A 20,049-nucleotide genomic window follows, 5' to 3' on the forward strand; every position below is an offset into this window, starting at 1 on the left:
GTAGTTTGAACATTAAATTCAAACTAATGTGCAGTTGAACGACTTGATAATTACAGCTTGCAGGAAAGTAAAAACATTTATCGAAGTTTATTGCACCATCAGGGTCTGGTAATTGCAGCCGCAAGCAAGACGTGTATGCTGCCAAAAGGCCGCCTCCAAAGACAGCCGTATCGACGTACTTTCTTTCCCTCTCGATGCAGCAAACTCACCAGATAATTAGGTCTTGCTTTTGCGCGACTCGTCTAATGTTTCCGCTTGCAAATATTGTAACTAGAACCAACTACATTTACAGAAAATTGTACTTCTTGTTTTTGAACATCTCCTATTCTTGTTATAAATATTAACCTGGCTCATCATATTGTTTCATTACTGGAAGAAAATGCCCATAGTGAGGCAGTTTTCTAAGGAAAGAGCGAAGCACGAAACCGTTTGACCAAGCACAGGGTTGGTTGAAGAGTTCAAGATATATATCGTGCAAAGAAATATGACACTGTCTGCACAGTGGTAACCTGTTTTTCAGCCGCGTGCACTCAAGCGTCTTGTCGCCGATGAGGTTTCCCAGAAGAGTCTGGATGTCATTGTAGCTACAGCCACATAAAACACAAAAAGGACCTGTTGTTACTAAAGCTTTGGTGGTGACATTGAAAGAGCAGTGTTGAGCTGTACCGAACGAGACTGGACGCTGTGTCTGCCCGCTGGCTCAGAAACTTGTCATCCCACGATCAAGTGCGGTCAACCAGCAGAACTTCCGCTATTGCCGGTTCCAGAATGTCTGAGATGCCTCCAGCAAGCGTCAACAAAAGGCTTTGTTGGAGCTGGCGAGGCGTGTTGCGGTTTGCGGCCACATAATGACGGAAAATCAGTACTGGCCTAGCGCTGTTACCTAGAGAAACAACCACTTCACCCAGAAATGCGTTTTCAGAATAAAGATCGCGCACTTCCAAAATCAAGGTGCTCATTTGAGGAGCCCTGGATTCAAGCCAGCGAGCAACCTCTACGGTAACCATCAGCGACATCAGACGCCGTGACAGACAATCGATTTGCGGAGGGCGTGTCGCTGTCAAAAACGATGCTCGTATGCTCGCTGGTGTGGAATTTGGCCGCTTCACGCAAATTACGTACTTCTACCTGCCTACATCATAACCTTGTATTTCTCAGCTTGTATGTCAAGATATTTGCAGTGCAATCGCTGTCCGCGAGAAGCAGACAGTAAAAAATTCTGCCTTCGCTGAATCGGCAGAGAGCAGCGCGCACGCAACTTCCCCTCAACCACCATTGTCACGGATGTCAAATGCAGCCCGAAGCAAATGACCAATTTCAATCAATTGATTGATTGGTTGATTGACTGCTTGATTTATTCATTGATGATTGCTGCCTCCCAAGTGAACGTTTGTGCTATGACAAACTGCGTAGTGAAGGGCTCTGGGCTAATTTTGAACACATACAATTTACGTGCAACTTAATCTGCGTATGCGAGGGCCTTGCATTGCGGCTGCAGTGGCTTGAAATAAACCTGCGCCTCGTGCTCAGCACTAGAACGCCATAGTCGCTGTATCATCGCGGAGGATAGATGAGCAATTTCGGTGAAGAAAACAATGACGTGCTTTTAATGAGTTAAGTGCGTTACTTCTCTCTACACATAATACTTTTTACCAAAACGTATTTAGTGTATAATGAAAATCTAAAAGTTGTCTTCATCATCAGGGCAGAGGTCCTTGCTGTACACAGGAACTGCGACACCGCAGGTGGCGGCGAAGTGGTTTATGCAATGATGAGGTACGTTGTCTTCCATCTCCTTAGGGACGTATAGGAAACATTCTGTAAGAGCAAGCATAAACAAAACGCCTAAATCCCTCCATTCAACAATGGAGGATTTGAGTTTGGCCACAATGTAAATGCCGTAGTTTCAGGGATATTATTCGTATCTGAGCTTTTTCTCCTTATTTTGTAGACTAATGTTCTAGTTATTGAATCTTAGGGATTCCAATTTATTTTAATGATCTGATCATTGTAACAGCATAAATACTAAATAACAGCTAAATTCGGATTCACACTGTATAAAAGAGTAAATTGTCCACCCGAACAGAAAAAAAGCGTTTAAATGACCATCGATAGCAGCGGAAAGGATCATAGGCTCTAGAATCCACTTAGAATGCACAAAGCTGAGCAGTATTTGTAGAGGTATATTCCATACATTTTAGGCCAGTCATTGGCACAGACATCGATCTGAAATTAGTTGTACTTACTAATAGAATTTAAGAAACAATAAATAAATGATAATGAAAATAGATGAGAAAACAACTTGCCGCAGATGGGGAATGATCCCACGTCTTCGCATTATGCGTGCGATTCTCTAACGAATTGAGCCTGCCGCGGCGCCGTTTCCCCATCCACTCTCTTGGGTATTTATGGGTTGCTACCAGAACGAACCTTGGGAGTGCTAGCCAGCGGCACCAGTCACAAACCTTGGTGGTAGTTGTGGAACATCCTTTCTGCCACAGACGTCACGAGTACGTGATCTTTCTGTGTGACGGCAATCGGTCAATCAACCCGCACATACTACCTACAGGCATCAATGTTGCCGTATTCTAGACCCTCGTTATGTAAAACCGAGAAGAAAGGGAGTTAAGCGAGAGGCCCAACATTTATGACTAACGTCATGAGAAGCTAACAAAGGCACCAAGGACAACATAGAGCAAATTACTTGTACTTATTTGAATTAAAGAAATGATGAGGATGTGGCTTCCTTCTACGTATACTACTGAATGAACTTTGACTCGTTTTTTTAAACAGCCGAAACTATGAGATGCAGTACCTAATTTCTCCGTCTGCTTTGTCCCCGCCTTTATCACTTTTAGCACAGTGATACTTTCTTTCGAATGGCCGGCGATACGCTAGTACAATACCCTGTGCGTATTTAGATCAAGCAGAGAAGTTTGAGCTGCAAAGTACGATCACACAGTCACCACATTGCTCTGTTTGATGATAGGTTGAAAAACCGGCCGCATCATACTTCTTACAACGCTTGCTAGTGGCGACAACATTTACAACAAAACTGGGTCGAAACTGCAGAACAATCGTTTAACTTGAGGAGCCCAAGTACAGCAAGGCATTATTCCGAGTGTTGTAGCGGCTCAAAATCGCGTTAAATCGATCCCTCACTACACGTGTTACAAAATTCTTGTACGAGTTAGTATAACACCTGAGAGCACCTTTTGATTTTCTTTCTTTCAAGGTGCTTCATGGTGCTATGTTCGAAACATACACTATGTACAATTTAAGCGTGTTTGTGCATTTCAATATTTCGAGCAACTAAAAAGCCATAACTGTCTATTCCCCAGCAGTTTTTTTACAGGTCAGTGCTCGAGCACGTCATTTGTTCACATTATAGGCTTTAGATTTTAAGCTGCTGCTTCCAACACCTAGATTTGAGGTGGTCAAGCGCACCATACCATACGATCTCCTTTTTCCTTATTACATCAGATGATTTCTTCACCGCAAGAATGATAGGGTAACGCCGCACAGATCGAGCGTAAAAGAGCAAGGAGAAGCGACGCGAGGTTTTTGGGGTGATTGGCTGTTTCAGAGTGTCCCATGTCTTGTCTATACTTTTCATTGTAAAGAAAATAATTCTACATCCATAAAAGTTGGTGAAAATCCTGGGTACTGGATGGTGTGGACAATGCAATCCTACAAGACATTCGAAAAAGCAGAGGCCTGGCCAGACCACCAACAGAGCCAATGAGAATGGCGGACGTCCCAGCAGGCCCAGCAAAGAACACCGCCGAAGAGGGCCCCGATCAAATCTCCCACAAATCAAGGCGACCTAGGCACAGGGCTCCATAACAACGCATATTCTCAGTTAAACGGATGGCATGGATGACCGGCTGAGGCACTGTGATGTACGCTGCCCTCGTACCTGGTGGATTACGTCAGCGTAGTTTGTGAACGTAGCATTTTTTACAAGATCACCATTTGAAAGCGATCATTGATAGACCTCGCAACCGTCGTGTTTTGTAGTCATGCCTTCTTTATATTGGCGTAAATAGGTGAGCTATATATACGAGAAAACTCGCGTAGCATGCAGCTTTCCTTTATATGCAGGTTGTTTTTTTATCTGACAAGTAAGAAGCACATTCTAAAGCAACCGATGTCGGAGTGCCAAGCCGCTTCTCTTGGTCTTTCGCGAAAACTTAGCTCTTGTTTGTTTAAATAGGACCAAGCAGGATGATGTCATTTGGCCTACAAGGAGAACCTATTTAAAACGCCACTGTTGCGTCGGAAATATTGGGAAGTAAATAACGAATGCATTCCGCCATCCTTAGATTTCTATAAAAGAACTCTACTATGTACATTTGTGATATTCACACATGAACGTATTTATCACTTTTCTTGAAGCTGCATTTAATCCCCTAAATGAAATGTTATCGCTCAGTGCCACACGCGCCTGCATTCGTTGGAAGTAGCTCGAATGTTGTCGTTGAATTTCTTTGTTAAATCTGTTCTCTCCAAAGTGTTAAAATCAGCTTGTACGCGCTAGAAGATTTATATAGTTCTCTGTGGAAGGCACGCGCACCAGCCATTACCCTGGAAGTTTCGATGAGTCATGTGTAAAAGCTCATGCACTTGATACGCATATCAGGTTTTCGACGATTGCCGATTTTTCTCGTCGCTATCTTTGTTATAGGCTGTTACCTGTTTTTCTAGTCACAGGTTCGTCCAACAATATGTAGACTCGTGAGTGACAGTTTAGTGCTGTATTCTTCATCACTACGACATGATATATGGTGGAGTGGCTCTTGCGGTCCTGTACCGGATTCCGCCGTCAAATCCATATCCCGAAGAACTTGCTGGTGAAAAAAATCAGAGAGACACTGGTGCCTGGTGGCCACAAACTGTATCTTTTAGTTGAGCCCGCTAAATCAGGCGGAAGCCTGATTCCGCCCATTCCACGGCTCGCATACTGTCAGCGTGCTCGCCGGGGTGCCGTTTTCTTTTGTGACCGGACCAGTGTGGGACGTAGTAGTGCGCTACAGGGCACCCCTTCTAGCGAGGAAACCGTGAGCTGGACGAATGGCGAAGCGCGGATGGCGGTGGTGTGAAATGCAAGCGGCGAGTAGGAGTGGCCTGGTCGGGTAAGAATGTGACAGCAGAAGTGGCTAAAGCGTCAAAGTTCAAGTAGGCAGGCTTCAGACTGTCGACGGAAACCGTATCTCCACGGCCGTTGATTACCGGAAGAAAGTGATTAGGGGCACGCTTGAGTACTCTAAACGGACGAGCATACGGGGACCGGAATGCAAGACACACAATGCCATGACACACAAAAACATGCGTGCAGTTCTCAACGCCACGGTTGACGTATACAGGCTGGGAGGATCTCTTCATTGGGGGGGGGGGGGGGGACGATGACACAATGCATCAGGCTGCGTAGACGGTAGACGTAGTAGGAAACGACGGTAGGTGCGGTGAGCGAGTCGTCGAAGAATTCGCCAGGGACTCATGGAGTGGTGCCAAACGTAAGCTCGGCGGCGCTGGCAGAAGAGTCACTGCGAAGAGCTGTGTAGATGCCAGGAATAACTAAAGGAAGGCGCTCTATCCATGCTAAAAGAAAAGTCGAAGCCATGAGGGAAGCCTTCAGTTGGCGGTAAAAACGTTCGGTGATACCAATGGATATCATGTGGTAAAATGTAGTCTTAATGTGATTGACGCCGAGTAGCCGAGATAGATTGGCGAGCAATGTTCAGTCGAATTGTTCAGTCGTAATGGTGGAAGGAACACTGTAGCGGCTAATCCAGACCATGATGAGTACTTGAGCTGTCCATTCCGCCGTTATGTCCAGGAGGAGTATCACTACCGGCCATCTGGTGAGCCTGTCCATGCAATTTTTGAGGAGCGCTATAACGTAAAGCTATTCCAAACTTTTCTATTCCAGTTCTGGAACCAACACCCGGAAATTGGTCAAAATCTTTGTTGGGCCACCTCCACTTCGCGTGTCTGCCATGCGCCGCCACGAAAACCGCCACAGCTCCAAATGTGACATGGCTTGTACACCCTTATTATGCATGACTCGATGAAAGAAAAAAAAAATTATTGTTGCTGAGTCAGCGCCTTCTTGCCATGAACCCTCTGCTATTGGTCAAACAGTTTCAGGGAGCAACCACCCCACCTGTCGGTCACTCGACGTCAAAAATCCGCTAAAACTGATTGCGTCAAAGTGACGTGCACGCGTTGAAGACGCAATAATATGCCGAAGAAAATGATTTTTTTTTCTGAATAGCTGGAAAACTGCCCCGTTCTGCAAGGAATAGATGATGGCTGCCGCAGATCACTCAGACACTGGCTACTCGCACCAGCCGGATAGCATGCGTTTACTTGCGCACAACAAAGCTCTTTGCGTGACAGTATAACGTTATCGAGCCCTTTTGGCGCGTAGATAAGACCGCTCTGCTATTTCTTCTTCCAATCCCCTGCAAGATAAATAACGGAAAGCGGACCGAGCGAAAGCGCCGGCACCGTCCCTCCTTCATCCAGTTATCTATATTAAGTGCACTGGCTCGGCACCATGCAAACCATCTTCACTTGAGCTTGATTCTCGCCTCTTGTAAGTGAATTAGATAAGAAAAACCACACAATGTAGGCAATCTCATTCCTTTTGAAAGCCAAGCAAAGTGACCTCTTCCGAAAGAGAAGAGCATTTGATTTGGCTGTTGAGGAAACGTTGCGGGTCACTGCCCAATGCTTGAGTCGGTGGTTGCTTAAATATCACTGGAGCTGATTGAAATAAAGATATATTGGAATAGTTTTACGTTATAGGGCATCAGGTAGCGATCGCTCCCACAGGGAGGAAGGGGGCTTACAAAATCGACGTGGATATGGCTGTAGCAGGCGTCAGAGAACGGGAATGTGCCAAGAAGAGTCGCAGTGTGGCGATGGACTTTAGACTTGGCAGTTGAGGCATGTGTGCGACTAGCGATGAACGTCTGCGTTGATATTGTGCCACACATAGAGAGAACTATCGAGTCGTAGTGTTGCGTAAATGTCAGAATGAGCCGAAAAATTAACAGCACCAAAGACGACCTGGCGGTATGGGCGAGATACGTAAGGACGATCAGGTCTGGCCGACATATCACAAATGAGGGGCACGTATCACTGAGGAAGCAAGATATCTTCAATCACCAGGGAGGCACCGCTTGTGCGATGCAGCTGAAGCTCGGCGTCGACACTCTGGGTGGCAGCCATGCCCGTGAAGTCGATGACTGGTCGGCGATTGTTGGGCCGTGCATGGACCGCGGCACGAGAAAATGCGCTGACGACGGCGTCGGATGTTCCGCAGAAATGACGAATGTCGCTAGTGTATTCCGATACATAGGCAAGCTATCTCATTCTGCGAGGCAAATAGGAGGTGCTGCTGGAGGCTAGTGCAGAAGTCAGTGGTTTATGGTCGATAAGGACATGGAAGGAGCGCCCCTTGAGAAAATGTCGAAAGTGCTTCATAATCAAATAGATGGCGAGCAGCTCTCTGCCGCACCTGCTGTAGTGGCGTTCAGGGGGCGCATGGTTCTTGGAATATAACGCGACTGGCTTCCCAGCACCAGCAACAGACTGCTGCAAGACTGTGCCAACTTCGGTGTCCGATGCGTCAACCATGACAGATGTCGGTTCCTCGCATTAGGGGTGCACGATGAGCGTTGCGCTGCAAATGGCTTCTTTTATTTATTTATTTATTTATTTATTTATTTATTTATTTATTTATTTATTTATTTGTTTCCACAAGCAAGGAGGTACATGGTTGTGACGGAAAAACAAGGGGGAAAAAGCTGCGGAGAAGCAGCTTGACTGGCCCCAGGTTCCGTTTACAATAGCAGCAGCAGGGCGGGTGGGAAACGGTAAGAGAAAAAAAAGAGAAGAAAAAAAGGACAGAAAAGAGAGAAGAGCAAAAGCACTAAGGGCAAAAAATCACTAAGTACAACGGTACACAGTCAAGATTGGAGGAACATATCACGCAGATTTTTTGCGGAACAAGTCAACACGTCGATATTGCATCTGGTAAGATCATTGAGTAGACTGGGCAGCCAGTGGCATAACATTTGCTGGCCATAATTAGTCCGAAGTTGAGGAACACACCAAGTCTCAGGAGCTCGAGTTGTGTAGGGGGTTTCTCGTTTTGTGAGATTAGCGAGAGAGCTGAGGGCACCAATATTTTTCTCATATCTCCTGTAGGTTGTCAACAAGCGCAGGTTTATTAGGGCAGGCAATTTAAGGGTTTTAAGCGCGCTGAAAAGAGGAGCGGAATGAAAATCACGAGGCTTATTACAAATGACACGAACAAATTTCTTCTGGATTACAAACAGCTTTTGAATATTTGTGGCTGAAGTTGTCCCCCATACGAGGCAGCCGTAATTTAGATGACTGAAAAAAAGTGAGTTATAAATCAGCAATTTAACGAATTGCGGCAGGTATCTAAAGGAATAGACAACACCCAAAACCTGTGACAGTTTGCCGATGAGAAAATCTACATGAGAGCGCCATGTCATATCATGATCAAAGTGAACACCCAGACATTTGATTGATTGGACAACTTCAATAGTACTGGAGTTAAGGACAATATCTCCAGGTAGCACAACATTCATATTTCTTGGATGAAAGAGCAAGGCTTTGGTTTTTGCGGAGTTGATTGTGAGACCATTTTCAAGGGACCACTGGTGTACTTTAGAGAGCACGCTGTTAGCACGTAAGACCAGGTCATCCAGACATTTGGATGAAAAAAGAAGTGTGGTGTCATCGGCATACATAATGTACGTTGTGGCGGAATCAATGTTAATAAAGTCATTTACGAAAATATTGAACAAGAGAGGGCCTAAGATGCTTCCTTGTGGGACACCCACATGACCAGGAAGGACACTGGATGATAATCCATTTACATGCACAAATTGCTTTCTGTGATTCAAGTAAGATTCAAGTAAGCTGAGAGCAATGCCACGGATGCCATAATAAGTTAGTTTATGAACCAGAAGTTTATGATCAATAGAATCGAAGGCTATAGATAGGTCGACAAAAACGCCTAACGTTAATAAACGTGCCTCAAAATTTTCAAGGATTAGTTCTTTCTGCCTAAGGAGTGCTAGTTCAGTCGACATGAACCTGCGGAAAGCGTGTTGATGTGGGGTTAATAAGCTATGTTTGTCAAGAAAACAGGATAACCTACAAAATATTATCTTCTCTAGTCCTTTGGAAAAAATCGGAAGTATGGAGATGGGTCTGTAGTTCGAATTAAGTGTTTTATCACCTTTTTTAAAAATCGGAAGCACCTTTGCCACCTGCATTCTTTTTGGGAATTGGCCTTGTAAGAGACAGATATTGTAGATATGAGCAAGAACAGGTGAAATAATATCAAGCACGTGGCTGACAGGCCTGATTTGCAGGCCATCAGCATCACAGGCACTACTATTACTCAGGTTACGGAAAAGCAGTGTTATTTCATGTTCATTAGTAGGGTTCAAAGATATTGATTCCGTGCAATGAGTATCTATAAATTGACAGGCGCTCAGGCTGGCAGTTTGGTGACATGTACTGGTGAAATGATCATTAAAACAACCAGGAAGCGCATCACCACAGATTTCCTCACCGTTAATGACAATGTGCATCTCGGGTGTATGATACGGTTCTCTGTTTGTTAATATGTTTAACTTATGCCAGATCTTACGGCCATCATTTTCGCATCTTAAAAAGTTATGTTCAAAATATGAGGTACAAGCCGTACGTAGCTGTTTTGTAAGCCGGTTACGGAAGGACCTAAATGTTTTCAAATCACCAGGATCTTTGGAAATAATAAACTGGTTAAAGAGCCTATTTTTCTCTTTAATTTTTTTAAATAGGTCATTCGTGACCCACGGTTTGCGAATTCGGGAAGCGCGAGGCTTTCGTGGACGGAACGGAAAATGTTTCTGATAGCACATGCTAAAGGTGTCAATGAACAGCTCATACGCGGTGTCAGCACATTGAGAATAATAAACACAACTCCAGTCAACTTTACACAGTTCTTCTCGAAAACGGTCAAGGTTATCGCTGGTGACGGTTTGAAATATAGGAAGACATTTATTTTTATTTTTTGATTTACGTTTCCAGCTAAGAAAAATTGGCATGTGGTCGCTGATGTGATATGAAAGGACACCAGATTTGATATCAGCCTGACCGCAATTCGTGATGAACAAATCAAGGCATGTTGAAGTATCAGAAGCGACTCTAGTAGGGGAACGTATGACATTACGGCAGGCAAAAGGGTGCAACAGTAGCTCAAAATCACTCCTCAGGACAGTGTTAACACAAAGATCAATATTAAAGTCACCACCAATGATGATATTATACTGGAAATCGGAAGTGTGTTCAAGAAGCCTTTGAAGGAATAGCAAAAAACAATCGGAATTTCCATTCGGTGGACGATAAAATACAGAGTAAATTGTACGCGCGTGAAGGATTGACAGCACTTCATAATCATTAGTGACGCAGGAAAATTCCTCAACACACTTCACGTCGAGGCTGTTTCGCACTAGCATGCAGACACCACCGCCACGTGAAGCAGTTCTGGATCGAATAAAACAATCATAGTTCGGGAGCTGCCAGGGAAACGAGCTATGGTGGTACCACGTCTCTGACAGCATAATAAAATCAAACTTCAGATCCAGGCTGCTAAACATGGCGTCAAGTTCAGCTGTTTTCTTTTTCGCTGACTGACAGTTTACATGAATACAACGAACAGATCCTTTGTGCCCAGGTCCTATGAACGCCTTTAATTCGGAAGGAAAAACATAAGGTTCACATAAGGATGCCATTATGATATGAAAGAAGGAAAAAAGTGTGTTGTTGCTTGGACCTAAAAGACCAGCTTATCAAGGTCTGCCGCGCACTTTATTAGGCAAGCATTCTGACCCTCTTCTTTCCTCACGAGGACTTTGCCATTACGGTACCATGCGAAGCGGAATTTATTGACACGCGCCCATTCCTTCGCCGCCTTCAGAAGCATTCGGTCCTGTGTCGTCAGATTTTCTAGCATGAATGCATCAGGCACGATACCTGGAAGCTGTTTCTTTTTGGCAAGCCATTTGTCTTTTGTTGACTGGCGAGTAAAGCGAATGAGCGATATGCCTCTACACGCACGGTCAGCGGTTTTGTTCCAGGTTACCGAAATATTGGGCGTCTTGAGGCCTCCGTGGAGGTCGTGGAGAGGCTGCAGTATATTGGCAAAGCGAGGAATGAAGCGACGGTAACAGTTGGCGAGGCAAAGAAATTTGCCCAGTTGTGTGATGGTGGATGGCGGGGAACACTTGCGGATGGCTTGGACGCGGGTTGGGAGTGGGCGAATGCATTGTCGGTTCACTCGATTGCCGAGGAAATACAACCCCGTAGCAGATAACTAGCTCTTCACACCACTAACGACACGACGAAAGGTGCTAAGTCTTGCGAGCATTTGATGTAGATGAAGCATATGATCTTCTACGGTGGTGCTGTAGACACGGATTTCGTCAAGATAGGCAAAGCAGCATGACAAGCCATGTAATACCTGGTCAACGAAACACTGAAAGGCATGGGCTGTAATACGAAGATCGAATGGCATGCGCAGATATTCGAACCGGCCTAAGGCTGGTAACGCCGGAAGAAGGAAAGAAAGCCTTGGGAGCTATGCAAAGGGGGAAGGAAGCTGGGGAGGATCAGGTAACAGCAGATTTCTTGAAGGATGGCCGGCAGATTGTTCTAGAGAAACTGGCCACCCTGTATACGCAAGGTCTCATGAATTCGAGCGTACCGGAATCTTGGAAAAACGCTAACATAATCCTAATGCATAAGAAAGGGGATGCCAAAGACTTGAAAAATTATAGACGGATCAGCTTACTGCCCGTTGCCTACAAAGTATTTACTATGGTAATTGCAAATAGAATCAGGAACACCTTATACTTCCGTCAACCAAAAGACCAGGCAGGATTCCGTAAAGGCTCCTCAAGAATAGACCATATTCGCACTATCAATCAGGTGATAGAAAAATGTGCGGAATATAACCAACCTTTATATATAGCTTCATTGATTACGAGAAAGCGTTTGATTCAGTCGAAACCTCAGCAGTCATGGAGGCGTTGCGGAATCAGGGGTGTAGACGAGCCGTATGTAAAAGTATTGAGAGATATCTATAGCGGCTCCACAGCCACCGTAGTCCTCCGTAAAGACGGCAACAAAATCCCAATGAAGAAAGGCATCAGACAGGGATATAAGATCTCTCCAATGCTATTCACTGCGTATTTACAGGAGGTATTCAGATACCTGGATTGGGAATAATTGGGGATAAGAGTTAATGGAGAATACCTTAGTAACTTCCGATTCGCTCATGATATTGCCTTGCTTAGTAACTCAGGGGACCAACTGCAATGGATGCTCACTGACCTGGAGAGGCAAAGCCGAAGGGTGGATATAAAAATTATTCTGCAGAAAACTGATGTAACTTTTAACAGTCTCGGAAGAGAACAGCAGTTTACGATAGGTAGTCAGTGTAGGGGTTGAAGGACGGACTTCGGGATGAAAACCCAAACTTGGGAGGGTTTATTCTAATATGTACAGGGAGGTGAGACGTCATGTAACAAACATACAGTCATTACGGGCCGGCAGCAACTCGGACGCTGCGGCCCGCGGCAAGAAGTTCGAGAGAGGTGAATCAGGGAATCAGGGAATGTCCCAGAATGCTCAGGTCTCTCTGGAATGTGCTTTCCTGCTTCGGCATTCCTCAATTAGCTGTGCTGCGATTCGAAGTGGCTTGGGGAACTCGAAGTAATCGCAGGAAACAGCTCCATATCTAACAGCTCGTCCTCGCCCCGGTTGTTCTGAATGGCCGGTGAACTCAATTCGCTGGCCATGAGGAACGCTGAAAGCAGCTGCAGGGTACTGGGGTCGAGCCTCGTTTGACAACCATCGGGATCCTGGGCCCTGGAGAACATACGTCAAACAAACCAAACAACACAGCGCTGCACCACGCGTAAGCGCACGCTGTTCACCCCTGACTCGCCAGGCTATTACAGAGTCAAAATCAACCCTGATCTTTTAGTTCCCCAATTTTGACAAAGCAGTTCCAACCACCCTTCCAAACAGCTATCCATTTCTCCTCGATTGCCCACAAGACCAGACTATTATTGTTGTTGCAAAACAAAAGGGTCGTCGACGATGCAAACAACAAATGAAAACAGCCGATCATAACTTAAGTGGCCTAACTACACGAACAGCATGTTTCCAATCTATCGCAGTGGCGTACTTATCGCACGTATTGGTGCCACTGAACAATCTGGTCAACCTCACAAGTACGTAATCACAAGCGCACTAGCCTTGTGGTCACTAAACAAAACGCGTACTTGCGTTGTAGGCAAACTTTTCATTTACGCCTACTCACGTTTCTTCCCTGAAAGTCCTACAGGACACGTGAGATAAACGAACAATTAAACTTGCGGGACTTACACACTCCGCAGAACCCTTAAAATAATGCGTCTTTTAATAACTCGTTCCACGCATACTTATTAGAGAAGTCAGAATACGGCTGCCCTCAACACACGCGAGAAACCCAGTCATAAATCTGCTTCCTTCCGTCCACACAGGACATGCGCTAATGGAACTAAGAACGCTTCTCAGTGCAAATCATGCACTTACTAAAAACCTACGCGCTTAACCTTCCAAAATTCAAAAACACTTAAAAAGAAAGAAGGTTAAATAACACTCGCGCTTTACCATAGGCCTTTCGACGATAACCTTGACCTTCAGGTTACTCTCACACACAAAAAAAAGCCTATCTACTTATTAATGAGCATCTCGCGAGACTACATGTTTATACAAACGCATCTTTCAAATGTCGGAGCTTTTCTAACAAAACACAAACAGAGCTCATACCTTACACATTGAAAGAAACTCTAGTCTCAAATCGCGAAATTTCCGATGCTCAAAAATAAAACAAAATAACACATTTTACTTCTACGGAAGCTCTCTTGGCTTCCCGTTCCCGATTGCTTACGACTGACTCATACTTTCAGCCTGACCCGCGGTGGGCGTGGCTTGAAAGCTACTCTGGCTGCCGAGAGACAACAAAAGGGCTGACTCACTATCAGCTCCCCCAAGACGTTACGTTCTCCTGCCAATTTGCGTCCTCGCACCCCGCTTTCAACACAAACTCGATTGACCGCGTCGCTACTCCCCACCTGGTCTCGTCCTGCCACCTTGCGTTTCTTCGAACTGCACGCTGAGCTATGAAAAGAACTACGGAACTACGAGGAGTTTAACAGCCTCGTGTCCTCTGTCCGCGTCCGTGCAGAACATTCTTCGCGGTCCCCCTTTGACCGGCGGCTCGAACGTTCTGGATGCGTCAACATCGTCCTAGACGACCGCACCTTCTTCCTCGCGCCCTGCCCTTTTGGGTTTCTCGCCATTTTTGGCGGCGCTACATTAATTACCGACTTTCGGTCTTTACCGCGCTTCTTTTTACGGCGCTTTCTCTTTGCACTCGTTTTCATGTCGCCTCGTCACTCGTGCTGGCCGATACACATTTCGTCGACCCGGATCGGTCTCTTACCCGCACAGTCTGAGTGATTTACATTTAAATCAACCCTCTCTCTGCCTCGACTGGCGGACAGCTCAACCGACTCTGGCACAATGCAGCAGGCTTTACTCGAGTTAGACAACTCGCACTCTTGCGAACTGCCCTCTGCTACATTGCCCAGCTCACGCTGTGCAACGGCACACAGCCCGTCGGTATCGATCGCTGTCTCACGCGTACAGTCCGAATGATTATTAACTGAACCATCCCTCTCTAGGCTATCTAGACTGGCGGAGAGCCGCACCGATCCCTGAACAATGCAGTTGTTCTCTCGTGAGCTACGGAGCTCGCCATCCCGAGAACTACTCTCAATTGCATCGCTCAGTTCGCACTTCACTTCTGCACGCAGATCTGACCTGACATGGGTGCTCGCGTCTGTCGCGTCAACAGTACCCTTTTCTTCGCTAGCAACCTCGCTAACATTACCAGCGACGCACACGCTCGGTAACTGTGCCAATTTGTTCGCAGCTGGCCTAGCTGTATCTACAGTCATCTGTTGGCACAGCACCTCGTCGCTCTCCTTGCGGCCTTTAACGGCCTCTGTTGCCACTAAGGCATCGCTAGCTAGCTAGCCCTTTCCCTTCACTTATGACTCTGCAGCTAATCTCACAGGCCCTATTCTTTTCGTCGGCTCCTGGCGAAAATCTGCTAGACACTTCCTCATTCTTTCGCTCTGTACTACCTACAGAATTCTCAGACAGCCGTTGTCTCTGTGCCAATAACTGATCACAATGCTGTATCTCTTTGATCAGTGCTGCCTTCTCTCTCTCATACTTTTGCTCACGCTCAAGCTTACGTTGATTCTCACGTTCGTGAAGCTCACACCTAAGAGTAAGTTCTTGAAGCTCATGCTTCCGTTCATTCTCGCGTTCTTCACGCCTACGCTTACTCCTAAGTTCACGACGCTGTCGCAAACGTACACGACGCACACGCTCCCGTGGCTCCTGTATCACCTCCCAAGCAAGCTCAATGCTTTTGTCATCGTTGCCACTATCTTCAATCGCCTTTATGATAGCTGGCGTTTTCATCCGTTCGTCCGCCTCAACTCCCAAATCGTCGCACACCAACAACAAGTCTAACCTCGTCAACCTTCTAAGATCCATGGCAGCTGCCCCGACAGGTGGTTAAAACTGTTTTCCTTACTTAATTTGTGCAAACACACAATGCAACAAACTCCCGATTCCCAGAACTATCAAAATGAACACACAACATTTGAGTCTGGCGAATCATAAGGAAAAAAACCACGCGCTCACTTACGGTTGCAGCACCCTGCCATCCGGTTCATTCGTCCGCTGCTCCCGGTTCCTCCGGACTCCCTGGGTCGAAGGCTCGCTCCTTCTTCGCTACTCCCAGTTTCTTCGGACCTCTTTCGACGAAGGCTCACTCTTCTTCGCTCTTCCCGGTTCCTTAGGATCTTTCTCGACGAAGGTTTATCTGTAGCGCTGCCACCAGCTGATGCATTCGGAGGCGATCCTACCGCTGCCAACCAGATGTAGGGGTTGAAGGACGGACTTCGGGATGAAAACCCAAACTTGGGAGGGTTTATTCTACATTATGTACAGGGAGGTGAGACGTCATGTAACAAACGTACAGTCATTGCGGGCCGGCAGCAACTCGGACGCTGCGGCCCGCGGCAAGAAGTTCGAGAGAGGTGAATCAGGGAATCAGGGAATGTCCCAGAATGCTCAGGTCTCTCTGGAATGTGCTTTCCTTCTTCGGCATTCCTCAATTAGCTGTGCTGCGATTCGAAGTGGTTTGGGGAACTCGAAGTAATCGCAGGAAACAGCTCCATATCTAACATCAGGCACTGGAAGTGGTAAGGGAATACGTCTACTCAGGACAGGTAGTGACTGCGGATCAGGATCATGAGACTGAAATAATCAGAAGAATAAGAATGCGCTGGGGTGCGTTTGGCAGGCATTCTTAGATGATGATCAGCAGATTGCCATTATCCCTCAAGAGAAAAGTTTATAACAGCTGTATCTTACCACTACTCACGTACGGGGCAGAAACCTGGAGGCTTACGAAAGGGTTCTACATAAATTGAGGACGACGCAACGAGGTATGGAAAGAAGAATGATAGGTGTAACGTCAAGGGATAAGAAAAGGGCAGATTGTGTGAGGCAACAAATGCGAGTTAATGATATCTTAGTTGAAATCAAGAAAAAGAAATGGGCATGGGCACGAGACGTAATGAGGAAGGAAGATAACCGATGGTCATTAAGAGTTACGGAATGGATTACAAGGGGAGGGAAGCGTAGCAGAGGGCGGCAGAAAGTTAGGTGGGCGGATAAGATTAAGAAGTTTGCAGGGACAACATGGCCAAAATTAGTACATGACCGGGGTAATTGGAGCAGTATAGGAGAAGCCTTTGCCCTGCAGTAGGCGTAACCAGGCTGATGATGATGAAGGCTGTTATAATGGTGGTCTCCGGAATATCTGAGTGTTCCACAGGAACCTAGTGGTAGGCTTTCACGAGGTCGACCTTGTTAAAAATGGTGCAGCCGTCAGTGCCGACGTAAAATCCATAATGTGAGGATTGTACCAGTCCGGGGCATTTGACATGTTCAGAGCACGGCAATCACCGCAGGGGCGCCAGTCACAAGTCTTCTTGGGCACCATATGGGGTCGCGAGGCCGAAGGACCGGAGGAAGGACGAATGAAGCCAAGGATAGCACATGTTCAAACTCATTTTTGGTGACAGCGAGATGATCGGACATGAAGCAACGAGCCGGAGCAAAGGCGGACAGGCCAGTAGTGACGATATGATGTGTCACGGTGTGAGTGACCGAGGACTGAAGAAGAGGAGCCGGAAGACGTCCACAAACTCGACAAGGACGGCTGACCAAGGTTCCTGAACGGCCATGCGCGCCGGGAGAAGCCGCAGTAGTGGAGCACGACAGGAAATGCCTTGGACGCTTAAGCTAGTGTCGGATTAAAAAATGCCGATGTGTCGCTTGTTCGCGACGAGTTTGTGGTGCCAAAGAAAGTGGGCTCCCATGATGGGCTGGTGCACGGCCACCATGAAAAAGATCGAGTGAGAGGTACGTCTGAGGCCTGTGTCGAGAGCCGCCGACTTTCGGCCGTGTGTCCTGATGGGCGATCTGTTTACCACACTGAGAGGAGGCCACTCAGGAGTATGGTGGCGTTCAGCCATCGTAGGAGAAAGGAAGCAAATCTCGGCTCCCCTGTTGATGAGATAGCGGACTTTGGTGATACGGTCAGTGACCTGAAAATGGCGACTGGATCTGCGGCCGTGAACAGTGGCCGCCATAAGTGTTCGGCCCAACCGTTTCCCGCATGGGAGCAGGGCTGGCGGCACTTTTTTGTGAGATGCATAGCGACGGTGGTACGAGCAAAGCGAAGCGACAAGAGTGGAACGGCGTCCAGAATGACCAGGGTTGGGGCGGCGAAGCGCTGACGAATATCATGGCTCGCGTATTCGGATGGAAGCGACCTCAGCTGTCATTCGCGCTACTTGGCGTGCTGGCTCTTCGCTATCTTTGAGGAGACGTTCGTAGGTGTCACCAGCTGCTGCACTGTTGGACGGAGGGTGAGGAGGGCGTTGAACTGTGGCTCCGGAAGGAAAACCGACATCCATAATCTTGTCGGCCAACAGAGCCAGATTCCTGCATGAAGGATGAAGACGCAGTTAGAGCCACACGCATCTGCGGCAGAAGTCGCCGCAGGTAATGTTCCCGGAGAAGTGCACTGTTGGTTAAAGGAGCCAGGTCTCCAGCCAAAGCTTGCATGCGACGCAATAAGTCGGTAGGTTTGTGGTCGCCGAGCTCCTACATTGTAATAAGTTGCTGTAATGGATGCCGCTCCGTTTCGGTGGTGCGCTGGATGAGCGTCGCCTTAAGGTGGTCATAGGGGCAGTCGACCGATCGGGAGCGTAGAACATAGGGAACAATTGCACCAGTCGAAGGTGGAAGCACTCCGACGACTTGATCGAACATAGTCAAGTGCGAACAGAGGCGTGGCGACGAAACAAGAATTCCATGGTAAGGAACTGAATTTTCGAGTCCATCGACCAGAACTCCGGCAGCTTGAAAGCGGAGACCTTGGAGTCGAGGGGTAGTGGTATTGACTGCATTACTTGATAGGGAGAATCCGAGTTCATGGCCGACTGGTTAGAAGGCGGACTGCGAACACAGCATTGCTCGAGCTCCTTGCGGTGGTAGGCACACAGACGCGGCTGAGGCAGCGGGAGCTGAGAGTGATGAAGCGAAGTCCAGAGTCACCAATTTGTGCGTGAAGAAAAACCTGACAGACACTGGTGCCTGGTGCCCACAGGTTATATTTTCGCCAAGCCCACTCAATCAGGCGGAATCCTGATTCTACCACTCGACACCGTGAACTTGCAGGGCGTATTCTCGTCCTTTTTTGTGACCGGACCATCGTGGCACGCAATAGTGCGCTAGAATCTTACCAACGTCGCCCCTGACCATCCAGCGTGCCACAAGCTTGGAAACCTGCCCGCGTCGCGCGGACTTCTACGTGAAACTACCAGAACGATCGTGGTCAAGTGAACTATGACTCCGACTGACCGACCATCACCTGCAGCCATCTTACTGCAACAACCCCAGGCACCACCTCCATTTCACTGAGCTTCATCGAACCGCGCCGAAATCTGGCTCGGGAAATTCGAAAGTGTTTCAGCCTCCAGAAATTTCAACTTTGAAGACAAGCTGCACCATGTGTAATTTATTTTGAGGACACTGCGGAGACACATTTCGAGAACGGGGAGTCCACACTTACAACATGCGATCTGTTCCCGCAGAAACTTCCTTAGTACCTTCGCGTGCGTTGTCCGAAAAGAAAGGGGCGAAGTTCTACTGGACGCCAGATTGCATCTACGTACCGAGAACGTTGCCATCTTTAAAGAACAGATTACCCGTCTTTTCCGCCACGCCGACCCGGAAAGGTTCGAGAAGAAGAAGGTCTACCTGCTCACAGTTGGTGTAAAGGAAAAAAAAATTCAACGGAGTTATGTGAAGCTCAAGCTGCAGCAATGAGCTGCGCATCCGCCACCCGCTGTCAAGTGCCCCCTCCAGAACCACGCCGACGAGCGATGAAGCCACAGTTCCCATCCACTGTTTCGTTATGTCTCGTATAGTGGACGATAGAACAGTGGACTTTTGTTAACGGAGGTTAACTGGGTTTATTAAGCATGGAGTACACAGGAATGGGTGTGGTTACATGGAGGTACAGAGAGTAGAGTGTCTTGATACGGGGCGGCGGCCGACCAGCAGGAGAGGAGCGGGAGAGCCAGACGCAACCTGATATGTTGTCTGCTCAGAGTTCATAGAGGAGTAGGGCTGCCGCGACGGTGGGTGCGGAGATTTCAGAAGGGGCGCGTGGCCAACACGTGCGGGATGGTGGCGCCATCTCTTGAGCCTTCTTGTAACATCCTTCCTTTTTTGGTGATAACC

At 47.2% G+C, this 20,049-nt stretch overlaps 1 protein-coding gene across 1 annotated transcript in view; it reads right to left on the reverse strand.

The window, feature by feature from the left end:
* Positions 1 to 1,578: 1,578 nt before the first annotated feature.
* Positions 1,579 to 20,049, reverse strand: part of LOC139047589 (uncharacterized) — a 114,462-nt gene continuing 95,991 nt past the window's right edge. Inside the window, exon 5 of the mRNA XM_070521455.1 lies at positions 1,579 to 1,818. Coding sequence (XP_070377556.1) covers positions 1,682 to 1,818 — 137 coding nt within the window. The 3' untranslated portion in view covers positions 1,579 to 1,681. The remainder of the gene's footprint in view (positions 1,819 to 20,049) is intronic.

This window comes from Dermacentor albipictus, chromosome 7, assembly GCF_038994185.2.
Source record: "Dermacentor albipictus isolate Rhodes 1998 colony chromosome 7, USDA_Dalb.pri_finalv2, whole genome shotgun sequence".
Lineage (NCBI taxonomy): Eukaryota > Metazoa > Arthropoda > Arachnida > Ixodida > Ixodidae > Dermacentor > Dermacentor albipictus.